At 36.4% G+C, this 11,290-nt stretch overlaps 1 protein-coding gene across 5 annotated transcripts in view; it reads right to left on the bottom strand.

Moving 5' to 3' along the window:
- Nucleotides 1-2,531: 2,531 nt before the first annotated feature.
- The window catches only part of STRN3 (striatin 3), a 135,959-nt gene continuing 127,200 nt past the window's right edge, over nucleotides 2,532-11,290 (bottom strand). For all 5 annotated transcript variants that reach the window (XM_023227441.1, XM_023227437.1, XM_023227439.1 and 2 more), the window contains 3 exons: nucleotides 10,961-11,068; nucleotides 4,392-4,478; nucleotides 2,532-4,310 (listed from right to left, as the gene is read on the bottom strand). In XM_023227441.1, coding sequence (XP_023083209.1) covers nucleotides 4,141-4,310; nucleotides 4,392-4,478; nucleotides 10,961-11,068 — 365 coding nt within the window. In that variant the 3' untranslated portion in view covers nucleotides 2,532-4,140. The remainder of the gene's footprint in view (nucleotides 4,311-4,391; nucleotides 4,479-10,960; nucleotides 11,069-11,290) is intronic.

Below are 11,290 nucleotides of genomic sequence, written 5' to 3'. Positions count from 1 at the left end.
ATGAAAGGAGAACATCAGGACTCCCTTAATATGACTTAGATGATTAGCTCACCAAGGCCTCTCCCAAAAGAAAGAGGTGCTCTATCATCCCATCTTGCCTGTCTTTTCTAAAGACGGGTCCTATCTCCTCCTCTCATCCACCTAGGCCCCCTGAAAAAGGTGTTAAACAGTCAGAATAATATACTCCAGTAAATCTTTTGAGTCTTACAGTTTTATACCCTGCGTAAGAGGAATAAAAGGACTACATGCAGGGAAAAACTGAACTGGAATTGCCTTTTTCACTACATAAAAATTTGAATTTGAAAATGGAGTTTCAGAAGACAACCTCCCCCTTTATAAAATGCTTCCAACGTGACTAAATCATGTAACATGGATAATTTTAATTAAACATCATAAAAACTGGGTTTAGCATAATATGATTTTTTCCCCAGTAAGTAAACTGAAAACTCTCAGCTAGGAGTACAACCCCTTGGAAAATTAAGCTTTAATGAATACCCAGCTACCAGTCATTAGCCCTTTTAAGAAAGTGTTTTTTTCTTTAATTTTATAAAGGACCAAGTTCTGAGTCACCTGAAGTAACCAGGGAATAGCAGCAAGAGAGCAGAAATCAGAACCTAGGTTACTATCAATAATTTTATAAGTAAACATAATCAGGATAAAGGTTATTTACAGGGGACAGAGAGTAAAAAGGAAAGATGTATTACAATCCAACTTAAGCAAACATGCTTAGATTTCAAATATGCTAGCCCATTTATAACTTAATGCATTAAATGCAATGTTAGTCTTCAACGGATGTTACCTAGTTTGAAATAATGCAAAAAAAAAAAAAAAACATGAAATATGAGAGGCAGAATATGATTAACTATTAAGGGAAGAAATCAACATATTAAGATTTGTATAAAGTACTATTTAATAGTGAAATCAATTTCCCATGTGTCATAATGAAAATAAGACATTATTTGTGCATACTTTTAGTCTCTTCCAAAGAGACTAAATACTGCAGAGAAAAATACAACCAAAGGAGGTAAGAACAAAATATATATACTAATTTTTATCCATTTCAGTTTTAATACATTCCCAAATACATCAATGTTTATGCATTCCAATAATCATCACATTTCAGATCAATGGTAATGTACTGGGTTGGAAGAGCTGCTAGAAACAATTCTAGCTTTGGAAAAGCTTATTCTTTATTTCAAAAAAGAAGAAACAGAAGAGGAGAAAAGTACCCCCTTTAATTTGTTCTCTAGTTGAATGTTCAATTCAGAAAAACAAAAAAAGCCGGGCACGGTGGCTCACCCCTGTAATCCCAGCACTTTGGGAGGCCAAGGTGGGTGGATCACTAGGTCAGGAGATAGAGACCACGGTGAAACCCCGTCTCTACTAAAAATACAAAAAATTAGTCGGGCGTGGTGGCAGGCGCCTGTAGTCCCAGCTACTCAGGAGGCTGAGGCAAGAGAATGGCGTGAACCCGGGAGGCGGAGCTTGCAGTGAGCTGGAGATCGTGCCACTGCACTCCAGCCTGGGGGATAGAGCAAGGCTCCATCTCAAAAAAAAAAAAAAAAAAAATGATGAAAAAAAATTTGCTGGATGCAATGGCTCACACCTGTAATCCCAGCACTTTGGGAGGCTGAGGCAGATGGATCACCTGAGGTCAGGACTTTGAGACCAGCCTGACCAACACATGGTAAAACCCTGTCTCTACTAAAAATACAAAATTAACTAGGCGTGGTGACGCATGCCTGTAGTCCCAGCTACCTGGGAGGCTGAGGCACAAGAATCACTTGAACCTGGGAGACGGAGATTGCAGTGTGCTGAGATTGCACCATTGCACTCCAGTCTGGGCAACAAGTGTGAAACTCTACTCCATCTCAAACCAAAAAAAAAAACTTGAAAAGTTTTAGTTTTTCATCAATGACTAAAATTGCCACTTAGATTTTTATGGTAGATGACAAAATTTCTCAATGTACAATGTACTTTTTTTCCCCCAGCAACAGCAGCAAGCATTCAAATTGAATTTTACACATAAGTTTTCTAGTTCCCTTCTAATTTCATCTGCAATTCCCTTCAAAGACAAAGGATATTACCTTATTGAAGACAAGTTTCAAAATATTAATGTTTAACATTATTTATAAGACAACTTTTAACAGGTTGGGTTTTTTTTTTTTTTTTTTTTTGCCAGAAATGGCAAAACTCGCAATTACTTTGCACCAACTAAGCTAAATATTCAATGTAGTTTATTTCTTGCTGAATTTTTTTGTGGAAACAGGTATGGCAAATAGGAACAACACTGCCATTAACTGAAATTCAGATTGAAACAGGTTGTCTAAGCAAATTATTTATAACTGCATCTGTACATTTTTGGGGGTTATTTTGAATTGCATAATTTAATGGAAGATTTTTTTTTTTAATCCTCAAGTGGGGTGAAATACTTAGACATTATTAATAGTGTTAGTGATCTACTCTTATTAGAATATCAATAAGTAGTACAAAGTTTGAAAGAAGAGCATAAAAATGAAGGACTCACTAAGAAATCTCCATTTCCTAGTTTAATTACGGAGAGTAAAGTATTGCACTTTATTATTCAACACAAAATGATGTAGCCAACAGTAACATACAGGTACACAATTTAATATTTATTATATGCATTTTATATACATTATTTTTCAACAGCTGTATGTTTGCTATGTGGTACAATCTTAAAAATTTGCTGATTCATAGTTTGTAAAACAAAAACCTTACAAAACTCATCAAAACTCGCAAACTGATCAGAAAAGTTTCTTGGAAGACTAGAAAAAATACTTTATTGTCTTAATCATGCATTACACAAACAAAATCTTTAGTTACACCATAAAATTAAGCACATCTAAAAAAATAAAACAGGGATAACTAGTCAAAACACAGCAGATTTCTGTATCCTGATTCAACTATTTTTGTATCCTATTTGTACTGCAAATAAAATTTTATTCCAAATATTTTTAAACAAGTTAGTTTTGTTTGGAATCATGGTAAAACCAAGATACATATCTTAGGGGGAACCATCTTGGTTTGTAATTTAAACTATAAAATATTCCATTTTTAGTCTATTTTAGACTATTCAAAGATTTCCAAAATAGATATACAGGTTCCTTTAGCACATTAATAAAAGGATATAAAGACCAACAAAAAGTGAAATAAATAATAGGCCATTAGCAAGATGGATAATCCTTGATAAATAAACTTGTAAATACAGTAAGATGTACAAAATATCACATAGTGATAGGATGCCAAGATTAGTTTTTTTTTCTTTAAGAGTTCATTTGGAGTACTAAACCCCACTGTTTCATTTTAATACACTTAATAGTCCTTGGTTTATGAAGACATTTATGTGATGATGAAAGTTATTTAGCATCTTTATGGAAGGACTTAGCTGAGCTGTATTAGGCAAAAGAAGGAAAAGAAAGTGGTTACAGGGCAGCGGGTCAGTGAGATCTCTGTGTTTTAGGGTTGTATAATGCAGAAAAACTTCAATACAATCTTGAGCACTGTTGTGACAGGCTAAATATATAAAAAGACTTATAAAAACTAGAATTTTATCCAAACATTTTGTGCAACTAATGCTAAAATATTTTAAGTTAAATTTTCTTTTTCTTTTTCTTTTTTTTAAAGCAAAATAAGTTTAAAAGGGAATCTGTGGCATTCAACCGATAAACAGAAAATCACTAAGAGATGAAAAAAAGCTACTCTTGGAGCTCACTTCCCCCAACAAGAGCACCACATTCCTAACCCTAAGGCAGCACACAGAGTCCAAAAGAAAAGAAAAGGAAAAAAAAAAAAAAAAAAAAAAAAAAAAAAACTTTTTTAAAAGATCAGACTCCACATTGGCTTAAAGACACCTAAAAACAGACATACGCTCAGTTCATATCCAGTACAGGCCACAAATACTGGAGTCCTTTTTTCTTTGTCCCACAAAATACAGTAATTACAGTTAACTTAATGAGCTTGACATTAAGGTGTGATTTCCACCAATTTGTACCTGCCCCAAATAGCTTTCACCAGGCAGATCACATGTAGTGTCATATCAGTAACCTTTTTGATGGCAGTGATGCAGACCCTCTTTCTGTCCAAGCAAATCTTGTTACGATGCGAGTTTTTGTTGATTCATACAAATACTTTGGCAAGGGCATCAGCTCCTGCACTAGCTATATATGCTTTTGACGGGTGGAAAGCAACATCATAAATTGATTCATCCAATTTCTTTCTGTGAGCTGTTATTTCTTGCACACATGTCTTGCTGTCTAAATTCCATAATCTGATGGAACAGTCATGGCCTGTAAAAGAACAAATAAAATTTGTTACTGAGTAACAATCTTTTATAAAGTTTGTGGGCAGTACAGGACTTTAAGACTTACTTCCAGACATCAAATAGATTCCATTAGGATCTACTGCTAGACTTGTAACAGCATCCAAGTGAGCTACCATAGAATGGATCATTTTACCTAAACAAAACATAACAGAACGGATTAAGTTTTCACAAACACTAATGAGAGAACAGAAACTACAATATAGCATCGACATAACACAATCATTATAGCAACTTTTTTATTGTGGTAAAATATACACAACATAAAATTTACCACTGTAAACATTTGAGTACACAATCCAGTGTCTTTTAGAACATTCACAGGGTTATGCAACCACCACCATTCTCTAGAGTTCAGAACATTTTCATCACTGGAAAAGGAAACCTCATATGCAATTAAGCAGTCACTCCTCTTTGTCCCTCCAACCCCTGACCACTAATCAACTCTTTCTATAGACTGGCCTATTCTGGATGCTTCGTATAAGTGAATTCATACAATATGTGGCTTTTTGTGTCTGGCTTCTTTCACTTAATATAGTGTTTTAAGAGTACATCCACCACTACAGTAATGTTTTCAAGACAATTTTAATTCGAATGCAGAACATTCTCTGATAATTACTCCTAAAAAAGACATCTGTGTAACATGTATCTGACAATATCTGATAGACACTGTAAAGCAATGACAATGGATTGCATCAAAGGCTTAAGATCATGTAAACTGGAATTAAATAAGCCAAGTGTGGTGAGGTGTGCCTGTAGTCCCAAGCTACTCAGGAGGCTGAGGCTGGGGAATCACCTCATCCTAGGAGTTCAAGGCTGCAGTGCACTATGATTGTGCCTGTGAGTGGCCACTGTACTCTAGTTAGCCTGGGCAACAAAGAGAAATGCTGTCAAGAAAGGTAAGGAAAATGGGAAGGAAAGAGAAAAGAGAAGAAAGAAAAGAAGGGAAGGGAAGGGGAGGGGAAGGAAGGAGAGCAGAGGGGAGAAGGAAGGAAAAGTGTCAGTGAAAGACCTTAAGACTATTTTATATACTGGGCTAACAAAAACTAAATCACCAAAAAATATATTTCCACCTAAACATTCCATTATCAAGTTCAGTTCACTTATCCTTTGAAATAAAATCATTTTACATACTCTAAAAAAGAAAGGAGGTAAACAAATAACTCTAGATTCCCCCAGACATTAACAAAAACGCTGCTCTGGAAAATGTGACTTAATTAGTATCTTCAGTGAAGATCTGGCAAGCAAATGGAATTCAATAGAAAGTAGAATTTAAAAGACAAGTTGTGAATACAAAGTTGTATTGCACAAATACTTTGGGGCAAGGGCATCCTGCAATGGCAATACATGCTTTGGATGGATAGAAAGCATTAGAAACTGATTCACTAGGCAGGCAATAAAATAGAAATACTGATACTTTTATAAGTTACTCTCCTTTCACTCAGCAATGAGTCTTTATTACTCAAATGCCTGGTATGTCCCTAATGAAAGACAGAGGCTTTTTCCAAAATTCTAGTTATAATCATTAGCCATGCCTCTGGTCCCAGTGATGATACTCTACACTAAGATATGAAAGAAGTCAAGTTTTATTATTTGTAATGGGGCTATAGCTGTTGACCTGAATACAAAACCACAACATAATAAAATGTGCAAAAATACACTCCAAAAAACCTCTAAAAAGTAATAGGCAGGGGCTCATGCCTATAATCCCAGCACTTTGGGAGGCCGAAACAGGCGGATCAACTGAGGGCAGGAGTTCAAGACCAGCCTGGCCAACATGGTGAAATCTTGCCTCTACTAAAAATACAAAAATTAGCAGGTGCAGTGGTGAGCACCTGTAATCCCAGCTACTAGCGAGGCTGAGACAGGAGAATCCCTTGAACCCGGAAGGCGGAGGCTGCAGTGAGCTGAGATTGCGCCACTGCACTCCAGCCTGAGTGACAGAGTGAGACTCTGTCTCAAAAAAGAAAAAATGTCCTGTCACTTTCCAGAACTATTAAATACTTATCAGTTGAAGACAAAATTTCTAAAAAAGTCAAAAATTTAAGACAAAATTAAAGTCTCTCATTTTCAAACCACAACTATTTCTCATTAATACTAAGAGTAACAAACAAAATAGTCTTAGAAATTCTACTCTGCTAGCCCAAAGAACAGAAAAGTCTTCAACAAACTATCGTCAATTGTTTAGTTCAACACAATTCATCTTCCAGTTCTAGAATCGACTCCTCTCAAAATTCCTATAAAAGACCACAGCGTATAAAATGGTTGGCCTCCATGACAATACTTTCAAAATATTAGGGGTTAAATACCAAGTATCATTAGCTTTCCTTATGTTAAATCTGTGAAGGTAAGTTTTAGTTTTAAAATTTATTTGTATTCTTGAGACAGGGTCTTGCTCTGTCACTCAGGCCAGAGTACAGTGGCACCATCATGTCTCACTGCAACTTTACTCCTGGGCTCAAGCAACCCTCCACGTAACTGGAACTATAGGCACATGCCACCATGCCTGGCTAATTTTTAAATTTTTTGTAGAGACAAAATCTCGTATTGTTGCCTAGGCTGGTCTCAAACTCTTGGTGTCAAGTGATTCTACTGCCTCAGTCTCTCAAAGTGCTGGGATTATAGGCATGAGCCATCACACCTAGTCTTGATGGTGTTTTAATTCACAGATCCAGTTCAAGCTTCTCTCTTGAGAATGATCCTCTATCTCCTAAGTTTAACATCTCTAAACCAGAAGACTTTTTTCCAATACAAGAGCTACACATTTTTTTAAGGATGCTATAATTTTCTAAGTTTAACTCCAGTTCTCCAACCTGTGCACTAAACTAACCCTCACCCTGATTATCTTAAGTCAATTGAGAGTTAACCCTTCTTCTCCACAGAGTCACAAAAATCACTTCAGAATGTGAGTAATCCCTTCAGATGGACCATGAATAGAGACTACAATGCTGGATCAAGTTGTATGTTGGGCTTCCACTGGTGACCACATAAATCACAAAGCTTCTGACCCCTTCCAGTAACTAGGACCTCTCCTTCACTAACATACACCTGCAGCTTCTCACATCTCACCAATTTCATTTTGGCCTCATGCTTCTGCTAATAGTCTACCAATACTAATCCTAATTTTTTCCTCCTATGACTAAAGAAATAAAGGCTGGACACATGCCACTGCACATGCCCATTCTCCCCTCCCTGGCACCTTAAGCCCTTTCACTGGCTAATATTGTGGGCCTCTATCAAATGGAGAGAAAATAAAGATGTCAAATGTGAACTACAGAAACAAACTGTGAGTTTAAATACTGTACAAGTCACTTAACTTCTTTAAGCCTTTCAACCTCATGTGTAAAATGGGCATAATAATAGTACTATATCTACCTTATAGAGTTATTAGAAGAACAAATGAGTTAACATATGTAAATAAAATAGAACAATGTCTCACACAGAATAGACAATATACCACTAGTCTGTAGCTGCAAGAGGACAGGACATTTTATTCTGTTCACCAAGCTTCAAGAACTGTGCCAAGAATATGGCAGATAGTCTAGACATTTTGCTAAATGAATGAGTCCACAACTGATACAAGATCTTCCTCCCACTCCTCCACATCCCTCACTCATACTATAGGTCCTTCCAGAATCACTCACTACCTAAGTCTTTCAGACACAGCATAGGAAACTTGAATTTGTACCTCTACCAAAATTTTAGAAATCATGGGCTCTGAAAATCTCTCTGAAATAAATAGCAGAAGTTGAAAACTCTAAATCCTTTAAAGTCAAGAATCTCTCATATAGTGCAAAATGTGACTTAATTAATTTTTCTAAACCAATTTTGCCAAGCCCCTGCTGTTCAAATATTTTTAGTAGTTCCCACATATACAGCATAGACAAAAATTCAATATTCTTAACCTGGTTCTAAAAGTCCTCCTCAATAGATTCTATTTTCCTTCCTCAAACTTTGTCTTTGGCTTTGTCTATAAGAAACTTCTGTTCCTTAGAAAGTTTCTACCACCGTGCCTCTGCTCAAAATATCCCCATACCTGTAACTTCCTACTACCACTTCCTTCACTTAAAAACAAACCAACCCAAAACACCTTTCCATTCCTAAGGCAAAGCATCTTGCGCACACCCTCCTGCACCCCCTCTTATTTCTCTAGACAAGCTCACAGAAATCAGGAACCACATCTTATACATGATAGTATCCAGTGCAGTATAGAACACAAAATTCTGAGAAAATTTTCATTAAAATGGTTTACTGATTTAAATATTTATTGAGCCTATTCATAGCATAAAGTTCTATCATGTTTCAGACATAAACGCTCAATAAATTTACTACTCATTTTATAACATAATACTCTATTAAAAACAACTTAGCTAACCGGAAATAGCAGTTATGGGAACAATCTAGTTTGCCACAATTAAATGAATTTTTAAAGAACTTCTTTGAAAACACCATATCCAGGCCGGGCACAGTGGCTCACGCCTATAATCCCAGCACTTTGGGAGGCCAACGTGGGCGGATCACCTGAGGTCAGGAGTTCGAGACTAGCCTGGCCAACATGATAAAAGCCCGTCTCTACTAAAAATATAAAAAATTGGACAGGCGTGGAATGAGATGCCTATAATCCCAGCTACTCGGGAGGCTGAGGCAGGAGAATCGCTTGAACCTCGCAGGCGGAGGTTGCAGTGAGCCATCATTGTGCCACTGCACTCCAACCTGGGCAACAAGAATGAAACTCCGTCTAAAAAAAACCCACCACATCTGAAGACAACTCATAGTTTCATATAACTCAAAAGGGCGTGTGTGTGTGTGTGTGTGTGTGTGTGTGTGTGTGTGTGTGTGTGACAGAGAGAAACAGAAAGATGGGGGGGAGGGAGGGAGGGAGAGAGAGGGAGGGAGGGAGGGGGGAGAGACAGAGAGAGAGAGAGAGAGAGAGAGAGAGAGAGAGAGAGAGAGAGAAAGGTGACAGAGAGGAGGTCAATTGAGAAATACTTTTTTCTACTGTGGTCAGGCACAGTGGCTTACGCCTGTAATCCCAGAACTTTGGGAGGCTGAGGCGGGCAGATCACTTGAGCTCAGGAGTTCAAGACCAGCCTGGCTGACTTGGTGAAACCCCATGTCTACTAAAAATACAAAAATTAGCCGGACATGGTGACACACACCTGTAGTCCCAGCTATGCGGGAGGCTGAGGCACCAGAATCAATTGAACCCCAAGAAGTGGAGGCTGTAGTGAGCTGAGATGGTGCCACTGCCCTACAGCTCTGGGCAACACAGCAAGACTGGCTCAAAAAAAAAAAAAAAAAAGAAAAAGAAAAGAAAAGGATTTTTTTTTCTATTATTTGGAACCTATTGCTTCAATTATCTTCATAATACAGGCAAGGTACTAGTTAACAGAAAGAATAAATAGGTGGAATTTGGAAACAATTTGTAAGACTATACGCTGCTTATTTGATATTGAGTAAACTTTTACTGACCACTTTCTTGATTTCTGCTAATAAAACAGCTCTACAGATTCTCACCTTTTGCTTTTAATATAACTACTAAAATTCCTGAACTTTCCCATATAACTGTAAATCTTCAATAATTAATAAAAAGGAATCTTTTTAGAAACACAAAGGAAATTAACCTCTCTGCTCTTGCAGCAGAGAAAAACATTATTGGTTTCATAAAAATAGTTCAAAGGATTGATTTGATAAAGTGTTAAATTGAGAACACGGGCCAGGAGCAGTGGCTTATGCCTATAATCCCAGCATTTTAGGAGGCTGAGATGGGAGAACTGCTTGAGCTCAGGAGTTCAAGACCAGCCTGGGCAACACAGTGAGACCCTGTCTCTATTAAAAAAAAAAAAAACTTTAAATATTTTTTTTAAAGAGAACATCCACTTGAATCTTACCTCCTGTGCACAACCTGTAAATATTCATTTTGTCTGCAATTTGTTAAAAAGAATCTGTCCATGAAAGCGTTGTTTGAACAAAAGCGTTTCATCGTTAAGACTACAGACTAAACATATTGCCATCTTCTATATAATCTTGAAAGATAAACCTGTAATTCTGGGTCACTGTCTTACTTGATAATTTGTTACCCTGTAACAATGTTGCAATTAACATTTACCTTTCTTATTTAGAAGTCCTTCAGTACCCTGACTGTTCTAGTCCCTCCTCAAAGTAGCCTTTCTAGCTGTCAGACCTTTCCTGAGAGAGAGCAAGCAATATATTATGTACTATTCTAGGTAATGACTAGATAATGGGCAACAAGAGTGAAACCGCCACAAAAAAAAAAAAAAAAAAAAAAAAACTGGAAATGCCAAACACCAGAAAGAGACCTCTTCCATCATACTTATTCATAACAGAATATAAGGAAAAAATTTCAAATGGAAGGATCTACATTTAACTAACATGACTTGAAGAAATCATAATAACTAGGCAAGGTATTATGGCTAGTTAAGGATAAAACAACATAAATGTTAAGTGTGCAACATTAAGAAAAGCAAAAATCTGAGTTAAAATGGTTTCATTTGGCAATTTCATATCTGAAAACTCAATATACCTCATATAAAACAGCATTATTGATCATCTCAAATTTACAGTATAACTAATATGAAAAGAAGACAATTTGCTTACCCGTTTTATTGTCAAAAAATTTGATGTGTCTATCTTCATGAGCAGTTATTGTAACAGGAAGTGTGGGATGACTTACTACTCTGTTGATATGATTATTAGATTGTAAACCTGAAAAATAAAGGAAGACAATCCGTTAAAATTCAAACTTTTAATAAGAAGTTGGATAATGGCCTTTTTAATCATGCTAAAATATAAAAATCATTAAAAACTAAACCTTTTGCATAAAACAAAAAATCTGACAACGAAACAAGGACTCCAGAGAGATTTTTTAAAAATAAACATTTACGTTATTATGTCCTATAATATAGACTGTACTAGGCTCAAATTTAG

The sequence above is a fragment of the Piliocolobus tephrosceles genome, chromosome 6 (genome assembly GCF_002776525.5).
Source record: "Piliocolobus tephrosceles isolate RC106 chromosome 6, ASM277652v3, whole genome shotgun sequence".
Lineage (NCBI taxonomy): Eukaryota > Metazoa > Chordata > Mammalia > Primates > Cercopithecidae > Piliocolobus > Piliocolobus tephrosceles.
This window is presented reverse-complemented; position numbering and strand designations above follow the sequence as displayed.